Source organism: Zonotrichia albicollis, chromosome 6, assembly GCF_047830755.1.
Source record: "Zonotrichia albicollis isolate bZonAlb1 chromosome 6, bZonAlb1.hap1, whole genome shotgun sequence".
Lineage (NCBI taxonomy): Eukaryota > Metazoa > Chordata > Aves > Passeriformes > Passerellidae > Zonotrichia > Zonotrichia albicollis.
In genome coordinates this window covers 4,132,108-4,151,910 of record NC_133824.1, presented here as the reverse complement: position 1 = coordinate 4,151,910, position 19,803 = coordinate 4,132,108, and the positions used below count along the sequence as shown (strand labels likewise).

Sequence of the window (19,803 nt, the reverse complement as noted above, 5' to 3'; positions counted from 1 at the left end):
TCATTGCTATATGACTCATTGTGAAGTCTGATTTTTGTATAAGGATGAAAACTTTGGCTGTGTGTATCAGTTTTAGGTGAGGGTACAACTAGCATGTTGTTGGGGACTGTACAGGCAACCAGGATGCTTCTGGCATCTTCCACTCTAGGTGAAGCAGGAGTCTCACCTTATAGATTAAGTTTTTATTTTCAAGGGTGTTACTATCATTACAATGTGATTAATAATGATCAGACACAAGGGCACAGACTTCACAACACCACCACTGCTACTAATTTTGATCCATTCCTCTCAAATAGGTGCTGTTGGACATAATGTGGGCTCAGTCACTCTGAGTGAAGCCATTGGTTTAGTCCCATCTAAACACAATATAACTTCCCAGTGCACATTCACATTGTAAAGATTTAAAGCTCATGGGGCATAATGATACAAGAGTGGGGGGTTTGGTCCAAGATAAAAATTGCTGAGAGTTAAGAAATGAAAAATTTACCAAGATATCTGCAGTGGTTGTGCAACACTAGGATTCAGGCAGTATTGGAAGGTATGGATTGTGTCTGGGGATGTTTTTCCTTAAGAAAACAACTAATTTGGGTCTATTAAAAAAATCACCACCAACCAACCAATAAAAAACGCACCACAAAATGAACACTCACCCCAAGAAGCAGCTGACACAGTCATGTCTATAGTTTTGATGAAGAAGTTCTGAAATACCAGAGGCTGTGTTTCAGAAGTACTGGAACTGGATTGAATATCATGGACCATTTAGGCTTTAGGAAAATAGTTTGTCTGGTGGCTTGTTTTTCTTACCTTTCCTTCTGTTCCTGAATTGTTGGAAACAGGAGTTGTTCATGAGAGTTCTCTGTGGAGGGTTGAAGTCAGAGCTGCAGATCTGGGTTTTAGATTGGGAAAGAAAAGGGGAGATGAGATCAATATATGAAATGCACTTACACCTTCTCTTTGTTTTTCAGTGGATGAATATATTGCCATCGCTAAAGAGAAGCATGGATACAATATGGAGCAGGTAACAACTCTTTGAGTACTTTATTTTAAAATATTTTTCAGCAAGTATTCAAACATGACTTCAAATCACTGCCTAACAAACATGACTTCAGGTCACTGCCTAGAACAACTCCTTTCTTTCTGTACCTTCTATGTTTTCTCCTCTACTACTTGTCCCAGAATTGACTGTCCCCGTACTCTGTGGATACAGAGTTTACCCCTAGTTTTACATCAAGAGTCAAAAAGAAGGAGAAAAACAAAACCATTATAATTTCTAATGGAGTCTAGCCATGAGTATTATGCTTCCTCTAGTGACTGCTTCTTGAGCACTTTCAGACCCCCTAAACAATGTTAAAAAGATTGGCTTATCTTTGGACAGCTGCCTGATTGCACTGCAGTTTCCAGCTGACTGCTCTGTCTCTGCTTCATGGATGTCTTGCCAGTTATTAATGAGCTATTGAACCATCATGTGCTTTTCTGAGGCAAACTGATACCCACAGTTATTTACCTTAAAACTGTGCTGCAAATCATTTTGCATTTCACAGATGAGCACCTTGCCTGTCAGTGCAGTAAACAGGGGATGACTTTGCCAGAGCTCCCTGACCTTAGCCATGACCTGTAACCTAGGGCTGGAAACCCTGGTGTGAGGAACAGACCTCTCCTTTGTTCCCTGTGGTCTAGGATTGTGCACTATCTTTCCTGTGTTAACTGACAATGATTTCAAAACTTGCTCCCAGCAAGTAGATTTGTGCCTGGGAAACTTGTCCGAATTCTGTGGAGTTTCCTCATGCACTCATGCTTGCTCGGAAAGGGAAGGCAGGGAATCTCACAACTCAGTGTATTGGCAAATCACATACTGTCTCTACAAGTACAAAAACCTGAAAGTTTGTGAAATTGTTCAGGGAGAGGCTGTGAACACAGAAACAAATATTTGGGATGGGAAAAGGCTTCTATGTAAATGATTCTGCTGTCATCCTTGAGTCAGACTTTCAGTGGCTGATATTCATGCTCAGGAATACTTCTTGCTGAACAAGAACACTGAAGTTGAGATAGCCAGAAAAATTTCTGGCAAAACCAGGAATCATCAGGCTTGGTAATTGTAGTTTCTAAGAGCAGAAAACAGCAATGAAATGAACATGAAGACATCAAAAGGCTGTGAACTTAAAATGAAAATAAAGATGGTAACTCCCTTCAGCTGATATTGGTATATCCTAGTATTGGTTATTGTGGATAACATTTGCCAAGAGAGATGGTCTTGGGATAGTAAAAATGGGTTTCATTATTTTAGTGGAGAAGTGTTGTTTGGAAAGGAAAGACTGATACAGAAGACTGATGAAAATGAAGCTTGTGATTTAAAAAAAAAAACCACTGAATTCTTGTGGTTTGAAAAACTTAAATTTAGCTAACAGAGATTTGCATTAATTTTAATGTTGAAAATACAGACCTCCCACTCATTCCTTTGAGTCTTTTTCTCCATTTTTCTCTCCCCCTCTGTGTACAGAAGTTGCATGACTTGCCACATCAGAGCGTAAAGTGACTGAGCAGCTTGTAAAAGTGTCCCTGCTCCTAAAAATTTTCTCCTTCCTTCTGTAGCACTCTTACATAATACTCTGGAGTTAAACATGTTTGCCATGTCCTTTGGGATTTCCTAGAGAGCTGTGCTAGGCATTTTCAGGAAATAACTGGAGAGGATCTAGCTTGTGTTGCTCTGGAAAGCACACATTCATTTTGTATTACAGGGACAAGTGTCAAGGCTTTCAAATCAGGATGATTATTTGTGTCACCAAGGGAAACCCTGTCTTCAGCAGGTATCATCAGCGTTGCTGTTGGCTTAGTAACTGGACAAGCCGATAGAGACTCCCTGGAAGCCAGTAAAAGCTCACTTTAGCAATTGGCCAATGTCTCTGGGCTCTGCTGGCCAAGGCAGCCCTGTCCCACACGTGCATTCCCTGACAGCCAGTCACTTTGCTCCTCTGTCCAGGGGGCTTGGCTGACAGTCATCTACAGAGATTGCCTTTTTTCCACTTGTGCCCACTGCCCAAAACATCTCTTTAAAGGCTGAGATGTGCCAGTGTGCTGCAGGGGGTGGGAGCTGCTGGCAGGGTGCTGGGGTGTGTGCTGGCTGGTGCTGCTCTGCCCAGCAGGTTCCTGTCCAGCTGCCCAATCCGTGCCAGCCCAGCTCCCATCCCTGTCCTTTCACTCCCCTTGCCCATGGCTCAGTGCCCTGCTCTTGGCTCTGCTGCTGTTGGATCATGGCTGGAGGCTCAGGGCTGTGCTGCTGGGAGTCCCTGCAGCCTGGGCAGGCTCCCCACAGGTCAGTGAGCTCTGGCAGGGCAGGAACTACAGCTGTGGGTTGTTGTGCTGTGCTGTAGTAGTGTCAGACTTCTAGAAGCACCACAGTAAGTCTGACTGTGACCTGGCCTTCCCTGCCAGCCTTTGTCAGACACCCTGGGACAAAGGAGCTTGGGAAGGCCCTGTCTAAGAGTGCAGAGTTCTTCCAGGGCAGCACAGGTGGGAGATGCATACTCATCTCCTCTTAAACAAGCCTATAAGGAAAATCTTCTTGTTTACCTCTTGCTTTATATAAGCAGCTCTTCCCTTAGTCCTCACTAACACCTCAGTGCTATATAATGCTGCCCTGCCCTCCTGAAATGTCTAACTCCTTGTTTATCCCTTGTTTCCTCATAGGGGTGTCGGGTAGATCTCATATTTGAAGCTGAATGAAGTTGTCAGGGGAGAGGAAACTCAGTCCTTCAATAACTACTTGTTCTGCATGGTGGCAGAAGGGAGGAGAAGGTGTCCGGGCAGCACTGATAGTCCAGTAGGATCTGGGCAAGATCTTGGATAACACTAACATTTGTATGCATGTTCTCTGCAGAATCTCAGGGGTGTGAGATCCCATAAAGGAACTACTTTTTTGCATAGCAAAGTAATGGGGAAACCCCGATTTTGGAGGGATTTTGTAATGCTGGGCAGCCAGGGTGAAACTACTAGCTAAGGGTAACTATGGCTGTGAAACCTGAGCTGAGTTTGCATATGATGAGAGGGTTACTCTTACGTTTTACTCAGCATGTTAGGGGTTGTTTTCACTTCACAGCAATTGTGAAAGGCTGGTTTTTAGCTCTGCAGAGTCAGGCCTTCCCAAAATGACTTGCAGTGTTTGCTGGCATGCCAGAGGTAGTGTTGTGTCATAACACTCAGGGGCTGTGGAGCCCTAGGAGAGGGGGGCTGTGCACGAGTGTGTCAGAGACAGCAGAAGGGGAAGGGTTTGCAGGTGGTGAAGCACAGCACAGGCACTCTGGAATGAGAAGCAGAGACTGCAACAGCAAAATGAGGTCTCTCATTTTGTTCCCTTGTTCTCTCAAGGGAACAAAAGAGCAGCCCCCAGAATGTGTGAGATTTATTCCTCCTTTGGGCTAGGGACTTCTTAGCAGCAAGTCAAGGTGATGCATGTTCTCTGCCTTTCCTTCTTCCATTTCTTGTTTCATTCTCTTCTCTTTTCCTGTTCCTCCTCAGAAAGAACCCCATAAACAATTATAAAAAACCCCTGTCAAAGAAACCATCCTTCTAATTGTCAGGAAATGGAGTCCAGCACTGGAAAGAAGCTGCCTCCAGTCTTTTTTAGGTAGACTTCCCAAGCCTTTGCTCTTATCTGTGCATACCATGATCAGTAAAGTTGAATTAATTGCTTAAGTTTTTTCTCCCACCTTCCTGTTGCTAATCTTTTATTACATGATGACCTGTGTGGTTTTGATAAACTTTGATCTGGTCTTCACAGCCTAGGACTCCAGGTTTCTTGCACTCAGAAATTATGTCTAATGTGTTGCCTGAGAAAAATGTCATAGCTCTCCCTTTCCATTTTCCAGTAATGTTTCTTTTGATTACAGTTGTCACCTTGGTGTCTGTGTTATTTCTAGGCTCTCGGGATGCTGTTTTGGCACAAGCACAACATTGAGAAGTCTTTGGCAGATCTGCCAAACTTTACTCCATTCCCAGATGAATGGACAGTGGAAGACAAGGTCTTGTTTGAACAGGCCTTCAGTTTCCATGGGAAGACCTTTCACAGGATCCAGCAGATGGTAAGTGGTGTTGCAGGAGTAGGAAAGCAGAACAGACAAACAACATTCAGTGTTGTTTGTGCTGAATGTGTGTCTGATGCTCTTGAGAGAGAGCAGGCCAAAGGGGATGAGAGGGAGAATGCTACCATGAATAGAAAGAAACATTATTATTCCCAGAGTCTCTGTAGAAGTGTTTTCCTGAAGTGCTTTACTGGTTCAGGATAAACTATGACTGATTTTTTTTTTTTTTTTTGGTTGGAAATTACAGTTTTCAGCCCCCTTGTGTGCTATGGTAGTGTTTGTCTCAGCTGGAGTTTAGGCATGGTCTGTAGACATGCCCACACATCTGCAGTAAAGATCATCTCTGTGCAAAGTTGATTTCCTTTCTTATAGCCTGATTTTAAGGAATTAATTTTATTGAATGATGAAGTCTGTGCTTAATGTGATTTGGGACTGTCAGCAGATGCTGTGATGGAGGTTTATACATCCTTGCAAGCTTCAGTCCTTTGCTTTAGGTTGGTAATGATATTGTTTTAAATGTATGATTGAAAACTTCAGGGATAGATTTCTGCCTGAAAGGGAAGGACTAGGGAATGGGCAGTTTTCTTTTGAAAGAGGGAGAGGATGGGTTATAAAAATTTTTATTAATTGTATCTTGAGAGTGTCTTCAATTGGTTCATCACCTGGGTGGGAACTAGACTTTGTTCTTTGCTCTCCTTCAGTAAAGTAGCCTCTTGAGTGTTCCAGCAGGACCCAGTTCCACTGTCTGTGACCCTTTGAAGTGAGCCTAGGCTGTTGAGCCTCTTTAAAGTACATGTGACACAGGTCTGTATTGCTGATCCTGCTGAAAAGCAAAAGGTGACTTGCCTTCCAAGGATGAAGGTCCCTTTTCAAAAGGATGGCAGAAAGAGGCTTGTTTTCGTCATGTCTTCCTTCATGTTCCTTGTCCTTCACTGACATTCATTTCCAAATGTTCTTGGAGTCCTAGGGTCTCCCATTCCCTTGGGTCAGGTGGTGGAACTGTTGAAGAGTGGAGCTGCTTTATTCCTGAGTTCTTCTGTAGGAGGGAAAATACGGCAGGGGAATGTCCTGAGGAAAAGGGAACATAAAGCCCATCCTGTTGGTTGGTTAACTGCCAAAGCAAGAAATTCTCAATTTGGTTTATGTGCAGAAGCGTGGCTCTGTCCCTGAGTGAAGTGCATTCCAATGCAGGGATGCCAAGCTCCTGCACTGTTCCCTAGGTAATGATTTTTTTTACTGTTACTCCCAGGAAGGCCATTCTGCATGAAAGAAATTAAATGGCATGAAGCTTTGTGTCTAGCAGGGGACAGGAATCAATGGCTCAGGAGCATGTTAGTTGTTAGTCTATAGATGCTGCCCCATCAGCACCCCTGCAGATTGGAACTGAGGGGAGAAATCTCCAAAGCCAGAGAATGAAAGGCAACTTACATTATTTACCAGAGCTGGTTTTGATATTTTGGCACTCTTAGTACAGGTTTGTAGCCAAGTGGATATTTGTCATGAACAGCCTTGTCCCTGATTTGGTTCTGTGGAACTCTCTTTAATTTCAGAACACCAGCCTGTTGCATGGCTGTTGGCAGCACAATATTGACTTAGCACCTGTGCTTTGCCAGGTGGATTTCTGCCTGTGTGCAGCTGTGAGCCAGAGTGGGAGTGCTGGTGTGATCTGTTATTAGAACCTAAAGTCAGTCTCCAGTTTGAGAACCAGGCTTGTCTCAGGTGAAGACTTAAACTGCAGTGTTTGAGTGAAAGAGATCTGGCTCTTGCTCAGAGTTTTGTTTTCCTCCTCACCTGCTCTGCCTTTCAAACTGAATCAGACACTTAAGTAAAACATGTTTTATTCATCAGAAAAGACTGGACTTTCACCTTTTAAAAGTCCTGTGTAAGAGCATCCCTGTAGAGTGCCTCAAAAGTAGAGAATTAGTCTTAATGTAGTTCTGTGCTCTTTGGAGGCAGACTTTTCATTCCTTGTTACAAGGTAATGGCATTTGTGTAAGAGGACAAAAAAAATTTTCCATTTTCCTGTACCCTCAGTTCACCATACAGTAGCATTTCACCTTTTGAAAATATCCTTTGTTGAGACCTTTGAATAGACTTTGTCATGTGAGTGGTATGAATAAACGTATTCAAAGATATGCTTGGGATGTTTGCAATTCAGCAGTTTCTGTGATTGTTCACATGTGTCTGTGTTGGCTTTAAAACTGTTTTAGATCTGTTCTGGCTTTAAAATTGTTACCTCACTTTTGAGGCCTCATTTCAGATTTGCTCTTGCTGTGTTCCCCTATTCTGGAGGGAACCAGCTGATTGGCTGGTGAGGGGAGCTTGCTGAGATGCTCTTTGGAGACCTTGATGTCCTGAATAGTAGGCACTAACCTGAAATGCTCCCCATAGATCATTTTTGGAAAGGTTGCAGAACTGCCTTGCTTGAACCTTTGAGAGAATCCAATGTCAAGAGGTCAGATGTTCCTTGGAAAAACAATTGTATGTGAACTTCTGGGGATACTTTACATACAAACACGTAAAAGGATACATGTTTAATTTACAGCTTCCTGACAAATCAATAGCCAGCCTGGTGAAATTTTACTACTCCTGGAAGAAGACAAGGACTAAAACCAGTGTGATGGACCGTCATGCTCGTAAGCAGAAAAGGGAACGTGAGGAAAGGTAGGTTTGCAAGCAGAAAGGTCATGTATGTATTGCACACACTGATTTCTCTAGTCTGTCCCAGAAATTCCTGTTAGCTTGTAAGAAACCAGATACAGGATTTTCCCCAAAATGTTTCCTGGTACCACACCTTTCCCCACCCCTCTTCCCTGCTATGTTTTGCTGTGCTTAAAGCCAAAAGGCACTTGGCAGTTAGCTGTGTTCCCTTTCTGACACTGCAATTCCTGATTGCCCTCTAGTGCACTGGTTACAGTCCCACCATTGTAGAACTTTTTCTGTGATACTGCTTGAGGGTTGGGAAATTGAAATTAAATCTGTTTACAATCTGATTGGCACTGTTGTCAGCAGAACCAGAAAAGCTGATAAGCTGATAAGCAGGACAGTAAAAGGAATTAATGAAAGAGCTGAAATCTGCCTTTATTTCCTCCACGTGATGCTCAGCAGAGTGAGAACATGCACCTGCTACAGGAAACAGGCTCCAGTGCAGGAGTCCTCTGAGCCTGTGCCTGTACACACACAGACCCTTCCTCTCCTGCATCTTAGAAAACTGTGACCAAGAAAAGACTGCCAGGCCAAGCTCTGTTTCCTGAGAAAGATGAATTTAAGGCTCTGATTTTGAGTGACTGAGAAGAGGGTAGCACAGGGGAGCTTAGGATGAGCTCTCTGGCTGAGCTGTTCCAGGGAGTGGTGCTGGGTGCTTTGGCATTTGGGTGAGGCTGGTGGTGTTCGGGAGGTCATTATACACTGAGATTTAGCAAATGAGCTTGAGTCATGCCTTTTCTGCAAGCTCACCCTTCTGGATACCCAGGCAAGCCCTTGAAGGAAGGTCAGCAGTCTAAGTATCTGTACAGTTGCTGTCACTTGGTGACTTCACCTAGTTCTGGAGCTGAAAGAGCCTCAGAAATGCAGAGGTTTCAGGTGACTGACAAAAACAACCATTCTGAACAGCAGCAACTCCAACTTCTTGATGCAGGTACCTTCTCAACCTGCTCTAAAATGCAATGAATGTATTTGCAAACCAGACTTGAAGTGTGCCTGCCTTTGGAAGACTTTTGACATAATTGGGCAAAATTCTGCAAACACCTTTCCCCTGAGAGGGGTTGTTGCATTTCCCACTTGGCTGTTTGCTGGCTCCACTGCATGTGAGCAACTCTTGTTTGGGAAGGGGGAAGAAATGTGTTTCTAGGGTTGAGCTGTGCTGCACCAATGACTCACTCAGCCTCTCCTCTCTCTCCTTTAGGTCAACACTACTTGCTTAGCAGGCAGGGCCAGGAGAATACTGACAGCCAACTTGTCCAGTATTTGGTTGGCTTTCTTTGACCTGAATCTCTTTCCATTATTTTCTCTTCTCTGCAAAGACTGTCTATTTTTCTGCTCCCCATCCTGGTTGTTGAGGTTTTTTGTTTGTTTAGTTTTTCAGCTTTCTCACTAAGTTATTGATTGGGGGGGGATTTTTTATATGGAGTATGTGTTTGTCTTGGACCATGCAGTTTAAGGTCTTTTGATACTCATCTCTCTTTTTGTTCTGTGCTCACAAATGAAATTATTGGAATTTAGAAATATACCTCTCAGTACCTATGGCTGTTTGCTAGGAAAAGGAGCACCTCAGGCCATCTGGTGAATGGGAAAGAACTGTATGGGCTGCCATGTGCTGTAATTTTGTAACCTTTGAGGAAGGCAGCTGGATTGGGAATGCTTAACTTGGTTTACATCTGCAGGAAGCTAAGCACCAAGCTTAGCTTGATGTTTGATTTCTGTTCTTCCCTTCCATTATGTAAAATAGTCAAACCCCTGCACCCTCAAAGGATTTGTCAGTGCAGCCATGCAGGGTGTGGGATCCACTCTGGGTGAGTTTAGGGTGCCTGGATTTTCAGGTTGTACTGTGCCATTTGGTGTTGGCAGAACTTCAAAAGTGTTCTTTGGTTGTGGCAAATTCTGTGTCTGCAGAAATGAGGAGGTGGGCTTCAATTCAGCTCATGTCTAGGGGACTTGCTAGAATACAAGAACAAACTATCAGCACAGCAAAGACTTGTGAAAAGGCTGAAATCTGAACCTAGCTGAGAACACAAGGAAGTTCTTTTAGGATGGGGTTAAGAGAAGAGGCAGTCCGAGGTACCTCACTCAAATACCTCTATATCCCTTTTGTGGCTAGGCAGGGAAATTCCCCAACCCCTCAGATTGCCACTAACACAGCTCTCAGTGCGTTTGGGACCAGGTATTCAGCACCTGTTCCCATACAAATGTCATGGACTTTGTGTGTGCAGCTCTGGGAGGGGCTGCTTGGGAGTGGATTCCCTGGAATCATCATTACCCAAACTAAATTGTGAATCAGCTGCTGAGCCAGGTGGCTTGGGAGAGCAGAAGTGGTTTGTACAAGTGCCTGCTCTTGTGGAGAAGGATGGCAGCCCATTCCTCCTCGGGATGTGGCTGCAGCAGGGACGTGTCCAGGTGAGAGCTGATGCCACAGCCAAGCTCAGCAGCACGTGCTGTGCCTGCTGCCTCCTGCTCCCTGTGAGCACAGCCCTGCCCTGCCCTGGAGCTGGGACAGATCTGCACCAGCTGATGCTCCTCAGCACAGACTGTGAAGTTTGATGTGACAAAATAGGTTTATTTTTTTGATTAATAAAGATGCTTCAATTACATCAGCTTATTTCTTCTGTTTCTGGGCATCATTTCAAATGGGCAATGCAATTTACTTTGGTTGTGTACAGTAGAAAAATTCTAAATCATGAAAACACATTTGATTTGATGTCTGATTAAAATTCCACCTAAACCAGACTGGACAGGTGTGCCAAGGTTGCTTTCAATATGGCCTCAATTTCATGCCTATTATTACTCTGTAACTGATAACATCTTTTTCTTTTCCGGGGAGAATAAAATGTGAGGTTGTCACTGAAAAAAAAAAAAAAGAAAAACCAAGCATTTTTTATGCTTGTTCTTTAGGGAGTTCATCTTGTGCATCTCTGTTTTGCTAAATATTAAGGAATTGTATGGAATCTGTGTTTTAGCTACTTGCTGCATTTTTAAGTCTTTCTGTCTCAGTTTGCCTAAAGTAAAAATGCTTGGTGTCCCATGTTCTTTCAAAGATAACTTGTGGAATTAATTTCATGTCTCTTGCCTTCATTTGTGTAGATTTATTTTGCCTAAGTACACTGCTGAGAAGTGTCCCTGTATGCACTATCCCCAGAATTAAGAATTTATTGACTTAAATGGATACCAAATAAAATCAACACCAACCCCCCAAAAAACCCACATCCTAGGAATAAAAACTAGGGAAGGCTTTTGGGCTTGCTGTGCAATTCATGCTTTTGTTTTAGAATGCTGTTTATAGAAAAAGAGAGGCTCACAAACTAATACAGTACTGTTTGCTTTTGTCTTCCAGTGAGGATGAAATGGAAGAAGCAAATGGAAATAACCCTATTGACATTGAAGTTGAACAAAACAAGGAGAGCAAAAAGGAGGTAGAATTCTGTTTCTTACTCCTGTACAAATGAAAGTGTTTATTTACTAGCTACTTCGTGACAGTATCTAATTTTCTTCAGTACTTTGTCTAGTTGTCATACAAGAAAAGAATTGTCTTCAGAATTATTCTTAGATCAAGACAAGTATAGATAAAGAAGTTGTTATGGATAAAGCTGGGAAAATTTAACACTTCACCATCCCATGTTAATGTACTATGTGATTGTTTCCAGTCCCTTTTATCTTCTCTCTGTGTTAGCTTAAACCACCCTCAGTGGTTTAAATCAACCTAACTGCATGGAGATGGAGTAGGAGCACATCCCCCTATGGAGATGGCTTGGTGGAGGGGGGATCCATCCTTTTGTTCTAGGTAGACCAACAGAAGAATGTTTATATACATGTTAGACTCTAAGGTACATTCCTGATGTATTGAAATCCCCGGCAATCCTTGTCACTTCAGCAGCACCAGGATTGCAGCTGTATTGGTGAAAAGTAAAGGAGAAAGCTTTTGTGCCTAGTTAATTTTGTCTGGCAGGGTGACCTTAACCTGTTGTCACATCAGCTCAAAATGTAGTACTTGTGTTTCACTTCAAGTGCTTCATTTTCTGTGGGCATAGAGTTCAGGATGAAAATAGCTACACAAATACAACAGTTATAAAAACCCAGCCTGTGATGCCCTGCAGGAGATCATATACTTCATCTCCATGTGCCTAACCTGCAGGTTACCTGCTACTAAATAAAAACACCTTGTTCAGCAGCAGTGTGGGTTGAATGTATGAGTTACAGGAAGATGATTAAGACTTTCTTTCCTTGAAGTTAGCTCCCTTTCCTGGTTTCTTCTAGCCTGATTTCTCTCCCAGTCTCTCTCTCCTGGTCATTCTATTTCTTAATTTTTTAAAGGTTATATTTAGGAAAAACCCTCTAGATGTATTTATAAAGACATGATCCCACACAGTCATAAAAAAGTTCCAGAGTAATGGTTTTGTCAGTCACTCTCAGTGAGATTAATTCCTCCAACAAAAAATTTTGCTTGGAAATAACTGAAAAATCACCACATTCCCATTTGCTCTTCACCCACGTGAGGGTGCTCTCTAGACTTTCCAGGAAAGTTTTGCTGTTGTTTCCACTGATGGAACCAGCATGTTCCTGATGTCTTCCTGGAGGCAGAGTGGATGTGAAACCATTTGTATTAATCCTTACAAGAAACTGAGTTCTCAGAAGCCTCAGCAACACTCAGGAAGGGTTCTCACTTGGCTGAGTTCCAGCAGTGTACTGTAACTCTATAGTGTTTTGTAAATAATGCTATTGTCTCATTTCCCATTATTTTAATGAATTTGCAGTTAAGATTTTTCTGTAAGCTCTTCAAAAGCTTTCATCTGTAAAAGAACTCTGTTCAACCCCCTTTATTATTTCCCAACCAATGCTGACATGTCCTGAACTTGCTGCAGAAGAGAGAAGGATAGTTCTTCTCCAGCTTGGCTGCATGTAAGGCCAAAACAGATCAGATGTCTGGTTTGGACAGCTACCATCAAGATATTTTTGCAGAAAATGTTAGTGTGGGAGGAGGCTTTGTGCCCTCCTTGTAACACTGGTACAGGCCGTGGCACTCAAACCAATCTGAAACTCATGGAGTGTATTCAGTCTGGCTGTGTGTGCCATGGCAGCCTTGTGGGGACTCTTCAGGACAGGGATTGTCCTGAAAATGGAGCTGACAGCCTTCATAGCCTGTTCAGAGTTCAGCTGTTCTTGTTCAGTCTGGAGAGGAGGAGTCTCAGAGGAGACCTCTATCACTCTCTGCAGCTGCCTGGAAGGAGGTTGTAGCAAGGTGGAGGTTGGTCTCTTCTCCCAGGCATCCAGGGACACAATGAGAGAAAATGTCCTCAGGGGAATTCAGGCTGGACATTAGGAAGAATTTTTTCACTGAAAGGGTTGTCAAGCACTGGAATGGGCTGCCTGGGAACATAGCAGTCTCCATCCCTGGAGGTGTTCAAGAAATGACCAGACATGGCACTTAGTGCTGTGGTTTGGTTGACGAGTGTTTGGTCAAAGGTTGGACTCCATGATCTTGGAGGTCTTCTCCAACTTAAGGATTCAGTGATTCTGATCCTACAGTACCTGAATTTAGGGCTTATTGAAATGCCTTGAGAGACACAGCAGGTAACCAGGAGGGGACAAGTTTGTCCTTGGTCATTAGGTTTCTTTAGTGATGTGGTCAGACATGCAGGGGCTGTGATGTGCCAGCAGCCCAGGACTCTTACTGTAAGGAACCTCCTTGTCCCAGATCTGCAGAGATGGTTTTTTCAGCTCTGAGACCTGTTGGTTGCTATCTGACTTACCCAGTAATACTGGGATTTCTCAGAGTATCTGAAATCTTTCATCTGTTTCCTCTTTTGAGGATCATTGGAAGAAGAATGTTCTTTTTTTAAATTTAATTGTTAATGCAACTGTTTGGATTTCCTTGCATAGTAACTCTGTAATACTGAGGTCATGACCTAGACCTGCTTCCTTTGTATCTTCCTTGTTCCTGGAAGTGCCTCCTACTTCATGCTCTGTTTTTATGCAGCATGAGATACCTTTATCTTCTTTTTACACAGTGAAATCTGAGGAAGGGAACATTGTATTAAGGAGTTTGTAAGACTGAAGTGCACTGGATAGCAGTGGCAATATCTAAATAAACAGGAGTACTGCTAAATCCCTTCTAAATCCCTGCATTTTAATTCTCTCTGGTTTTCAAAAATTGGTTTAATTCTCAAGAGAAATGTGTGTGGCCAGGAATGAAGAGTTTCTAGGACAGACTAGATGTTCCAATTTTTGCTGGGGCCTAGAGGCATTTGGAGCTGTCAAAAATTGTTCTGCTGGAGCTCTGGTTCTTGTCTGCAACACAAAAGAGCTTTGCATTTTTTTGAACTGTGTAAAACAGTAATTTGAAACTGCTTTCATTTTTCTTTAATGTTGAAGCTTCTGGGATGTTTGCACTGCAGGCATTGCCTGTTGGTCAGCAGACAGGCTGAACCTGCAGTGAGGCATTGCTGTGTAGTCCTGGGAAGCAGTGTATGTAGATGAAATATGAGTGGATCTGAAATGTCTATCCATGCTGAATAATTTACCTGGCTCAGTTATCAAAGTGCTCCCTGCTGAAGCAGAGAGCAGAGCTTACTTCACTTGTTCATAGCTAACCAGTCTGGTTTCTCCTGTTCAGCACCTGCTTTCCTGTCTGCAGAGAGACATAGGGGTATCCCTCCTGCAATGGCCAGAGTTACCTCTGGGCTTGCCCTAGGCATTAGATCTCATGGAATACTGTGCACCAATGGATGGAAGAAAAAGGTTTGAGAGCAGGCAACTGTCCACACTGCTGCTGCTGCTGCTGTGGGGCTCTGGCCATTGTGCCCATGAGGAGGGTGAAAGCTTTTATTCATGGCAGCTGTGCTGGAGTCCTTTGGGAGTCAGAACCTCATACTTGGGGTTTGGTGCTCAGCTTCACATGGTTTCAAAGGCAAGCATTCAATGCTAATGGGCAAATGCCACAAACTGTGTAGAAACTGTATGTAGCTGCAAATTAGGAGGAAAACAATAGCACCAAGTGAAGCCAATGTGTTTAAAGCTTGCAGTGATCAAGCAGAGGATTCACATGTAATGCCTCCCCTCTGCTTTTTCTCTCCTTGTCACCCTTCTGTTCTGTGTTCTTGGCCAGGCTTCAGTCACTGGGTAAAAAATCTTAGGTATGAGTTGATTGTTGAGTGTAACTTCAGGAAGAAATGGTTTTGCTATCTTAGAATCATCTTTGCTCTTGAAGGATCTGTAGTAAGTGTCCTGGCTAATCTACCTGTCCTTGCTTTAGACATAAAGGATAAAAATAGGAAGTGCTTTGTGAAATACTCCTTTTTCAAAAAAAGACTTAACATTTATTTTAGGTAAAACTGCACCATTTGGATGGAACAGTTGATATTCAAGTGCTATGCAAGAAAACCTGGCTTCCAAGAAATGGTGTAACAGTCTAAGAATTACACTGTTGTCACCTCACTCCTTAATCCTTTGCCTTTAAATAAATCTGATTTATTCCTTCCTGTCTCTGTCAGGTAGTAAAACAACTCTCAGTAAAGTGTTTTAGTTATGTTCTTTCTGTTTCCACACTTCACTTTGTTTCCTTCTTGGTGGTGTGTCCAGATCTGATGATGAAAACAAGAAGAAGGGTTTTGGAGGTTTGAAAATAACCAGAACATTTAATAAATGCAAAATTGGGCATCTGTCTCCCGAAATGAGAATGGGCAGAGAAGGCAACCACAGTATCTCTGTAAACACTGAAAGCTGCTAAAAGAAGGGAGAGATTTGTATAAGACTGTTTGTATGACATGCCACTGAAAGCAAAAATGTCCTCCTGTCTGCATACTGACATTGTTGTTCTCCAGCCTTTGATGTGGCTAAAAATCAGTCACAGAATGGTTTGAGCTGTAAGGGATCTCTAAAGATACTTGGTTTTTTAAAATGACTGACTGCTGTTTGCCAGGTGCCACCTGCTGAAACTGTCCCTCAGGTGAAGAAGGAGAAGCACAGTACACAGGCCAAGAACAGAGCAAAGAGGAAACCTCCCAAAGGAATGTTCCTTTCCCAGGAAGATGTGGAGGCTGTTTCTGCCAATGCCACAGCTGCCACCACTGTACTCAGACAACTGGACATGGAGTTGGTCTCGATCAAGCGGCAGGTACGAGCGGGATGGCACAGGAGTCACTGCTGGCTTTGCTGGCACTGCCTGGTGCAGTCTGCAAAGCTGGCAGAAACTTGGAGCTTGGCAGTGATGATGCACAATGCTGCATGCCTTAATTGACAAGCTACTGTCCTTGTGCTCTGAATGCAGCTCTGGGTTTTACATCTCTCACGTTTTAGTTCCGTGGGCAAGCCTACTTTTGACCTGAAGTAAAGCAAGGGAAAGTTCATAGCAGGGACTTGAAGGAACATTTGTTGGCCCCTAGCTTTTCTTGCAGTTCAGAATTCCTTTACAGTTTTAATTGTGACTTTGCTCAGGTGGCATTGGTTTCAGCAGTATGCAATTTCCAGCTGCAGCAGCTCTTTCCTTTGCCTTTTCATGTGATACTTTCAGAAGCTGCAGATTTGTTTGGCTTAGTCTTTCCTAGACAGGTATCATACAGACTCCTTATGTACCTTTTGCTTCCCTGATGGATCTGCCTTTTAAACAAATGTTTTTCAAATATCTGTGAGTAAATACAGGTTTACTACACGAGTTTATTGCCTAGATCTGGGCATTTTGCTGTTTCTAAAGCAGAGATCTGTCTCAAGCTCTTTATTGAAGTTAATAGAATTGGTATTTTGGCCTGAAGCCTTTTTCCTGGCACTCCGGGAGAAGCTGAACTCTTTAGCAGTCTTTGATTCATTACTTGCTGCAGATGGGTTTGATCTTCTTATGCTGGGCTTTATACAGACCTGGAAGTTGGGACAGTTCTTGCTCCAAATAACTTGTAGACAGCAGAGAATAAATTAAATGGGATCTCCTGATTTGCCAGCTGCTCCTGCTGTACATTATTCCAATATAGCAAACTTTCTTTTTGGAAAGGGCAGGCTGTGACAAAAACTGGAAGGCTGAGCTTTTGAGGTTCCTGCCAAGGCTGCTGGAAAAGGGCTTGTCCAAAGATTTTTTTTTTTTTAATTCTTTTTAAAGGGATGAAACTTTCTTTTCAGATTCAGAATATCAAACAGACAAACAGCGCGCTCAAAGAAAAGCTTGAAGGTGGTATAGAACAATACAGACTTCCAGAGGTGAGATAATTTTCTGACCTTTGTTAATTGTGAAGATAAATGCTAATGATATGCTTTGACTAACGGTGAATTCCTTGTTGCACTTTTGAGAGGTTTTTATGAGCTCAGATACAAGTGAAAGTATATAAATGAAGTTACCTAATTTTTGTTGCTGTTCGTGTCTAGGTCGTCCAGAAATTTAATGCACGTTGGACCACAGATGAGCAGCTTCTTGCTGTACAAGGTATGGCACTACAAGTTTATTTGTACTTCAGTTGTTGGTAGTCAAAACCCTGGTTCATTTCAGAGCTGAGTTTCTCTTCAGAAGGTAAGGAAGGAGGACTTGGACACAGCCATGTACTAATGCCCAAAGAATGTATTTGAACAGGGATACAATATTCCTCCTTCCCCTCCCTGAGCAACGTAAATGGCATCATGTGAATGTTGGGACATAGTGTCTGCCTGTCCAAGCTTTCAGAAAGTGAAACTCAGCTGGAGGCACTGCTGTCATCTTTGTCTGTGTAACTTTTCAAGCAGTACAGGCAGATTTAAACAGGCCTTGTACATTTGGTTCCACCCATCTTTTACTACACCTCTATTCTCTTCTCCAGCACTGGTTTTAACTGTGTCTCTTTCCCAGTTTAGACTTTTTTTTTTATTCTGCATTAATCTGAAGAAGGTTTGAAATGTTGACAGAACTTCAGCTTTGGATCTTTATGCTGTGACTTGAGCCTGATTTGTGGTCTTTATGGAAATAACTCACTGCTTTTGTTTTTCTGTTTGTTGCTTTTAGCAATCAGGAAATACGGCCGAGACTTTCAGGCAATCTCTGATGTGATTGGAAACAAATCTGTGGTGCAAGTGAAAAACTTTTTTGTAAATTATCGACGTCGTTTCAACATAGATGAAGTCCTACAGGAGTGGGAGGCAGAGCATGGCAAAGAGGAGACAAATGGAACCAATAGCCAGAAGCCTGTAAAATCTCCTGATAATTCCACTAAAATGTCTGAAGAGGAAGATGAGGTAAATACAATTTAAAAGTCACATCAAATTCCCAATCTGAGCTCAGTTCAGATAGATGTGTGTGTGTATTTATATATATAGTCTTTGCAAAAGCCATTTTTGTCAATTTTCAGTCAGTGCATATTTTACTTCATCTGGGTATACAATTCCAGTACTGATTTGGGGAATTGGGAGATCCAGGCTTGTAGGAAAGTGGAAGGAGAACATTAAATTTGCAGCCCTCTGACAGTATGTGTATCTCATCAGAACATAGATGTTTTAATACCTCTTTCTACTGAAGCCCCATGCATCTTTATCTTGGATTTTTTCCCTGCACTCAGTTCTCCCAGGTCTTCTAGGTTTGGCAAGGTTTGATCATAGAATCTTCTGAGCCAAAGCTTGCTCCTTAATTTTTGGTGAGTGGTTTCACTCAAATGAAGGGAAGAAAGCTATAAGCAATGTGAGTGCATGGAACTTCACTCTGGAGTTCCCTAAAGGCAAAGTTTCCTTAAGTTTACGGCTGTGTCTGTAAAGGCAAATTTTAGGAACAGCCTCTTCTTGATGGAGGTTCAGAGTTAACACTTTCCCAAAGGTCATATAGGTTTGAAATTAACAAAGAGGCTGTAGGATGTTTAAGAATGGAAGTTAGTTACAAAAATTCAGTGTTAACAATAAAGGCTAATACTTAGTCTTGTAGAAGAAAACCATGGTAGAGGTTTGTGTGTTAAAAAGTCTGATCAAGGACTTCCTTTGGCCTAATTTAAAAGACAACTTGGTGAAAAAACTGTGCATTGTAAATGCAAGCACAGTTAACAGCATAAGGCAAATTTTGGTTGAGCATGGAGTAAAGACTCCTCAATGTGCTGTATATTTTTAGGGCTGCATCACTTGGACATTCAAAAAGCAGAACTTCACTGCTTCACAAAACCTAATAACATGCAATTCAGAGTTGCTTATATTTGGGAACTATGTCCAAAGGTATGACAAATGGACAAAACCAAACTCAGAACACTTGCCTTCACTGGTGTATGGGAGTGAAATTGTCCCATTCTTCCAGAATTGAGAGATGGAGCAAACCAGCATTGGTGCTAGTACATAGCCACTAATTTGAAAGATCTGTGGCTCTTGCTACTGTCTTTTCCTGTCTCCTGTAGAATTACATGTTGATAAATGCAGACCTTTTCTTCTCTGGCCCCTCTGAGATTCTTCCTAGCTTCAGATACATCCTTGCTTCTGAAAGCTGAGGTCAAAAAAGGGGAATCTTATTTGACATAGGGAAGCAATGGCTTCAGCAGGAGCCTGAGTGGGCTGATGTGGCCAGGTGGGTGGATACTGGAGCAGTGAGGATCCCAAATGAGTTGGGAGAGTGGAGGCATGACAGCAAGGTCTGGTAAAATGACAACTAGAGCAACAAGTGTGATCCTGAGATTAATGATGGAAGGTGCCCACTCTGGAGCAGATCAAGTGCTGAGTGGTGGGAACCAGACCAAAAGAAGCTGTGAATGTGGAGCTCCTGCCTTCAGAGGTGGCATAAGCCAAGTGCTGACTGGGTGTCTGTCTCAGTGATTCTGGGACCAAGATGAAACATCACTGGGGTTGGGACACAAGTGACCTGCATGGGCTGGGATAGGCTTCCTGATTCCTCCTTGTGCAGTGCTGCATGGCTGGTGCCTGCTCTTGAGGGCACTGGGACAGGCAGTGTCTGCTCAAGTCAGGTGGACTCAGCAGTAGCCAGAAGGCTCTGCTGGCCTAACACTGAAATCCCTTGGGTGATTTCTTCCCTGGCATGCCTTGGCTGTCTGGCCATCAGCCTCCTGAAAGGTTCATTAGACTTCTGAGGGCTTTGGGCTTTGCC

General features: G+C 42.9%; 1 protein-coding gene and 1 long non-coding RNA gene across 2 annotated transcripts in view; one reads left to right on the top strand and one right to left on the bottom strand.

Annotated features, from left to right (window-relative positions):
* LOC141729322 (uncharacterized) overlaps positions 1–19,803 on the bottom strand; it is a 76,727-nt gene that overhangs the window by 3,834 nt on the left and 53,090 nt on the right. Inside the window, exon 3 of the long non-coding RNA XR_012580675.1 lies at positions 805–886. This is a non-coding gene — a long non-coding RNA (uncharacterized LOC141729322). The remainder of the gene's footprint in view (positions 1–804; positions 887–19,803) is intronic.
* Positions 1–19,803, top strand: part of RCOR1 (REST corepressor 1) — an 83,168-nt gene that overhangs the window by 57,286 nt on the left and 6,079 nt on the right. Inside the window, exons 4-11 of the mRNA XM_005483241.4 lie at positions 966–1,018; positions 4,914–5,075; positions 7,621–7,739; positions 11,122–11,200; positions 15,703–15,897; positions 16,890–16,967; positions 17,133–17,190; positions 17,740–17,969. Coding sequence (XP_005483298.1) covers positions 966–1,018; positions 4,914–5,075; positions 7,621–7,739; positions 11,122–11,200; positions 15,703–15,897; positions 16,890–16,967; positions 17,133–17,190; positions 17,740–17,969 — 974 coding nt within the window. The remainder of the gene's footprint in view (positions 1–965; positions 1,019–4,913; positions 5,076–7,620; positions 7,740–11,121; positions 11,201–15,702; positions 15,898–16,889; positions 16,968–17,132; positions 17,191–17,739; positions 17,970–19,803) is intronic.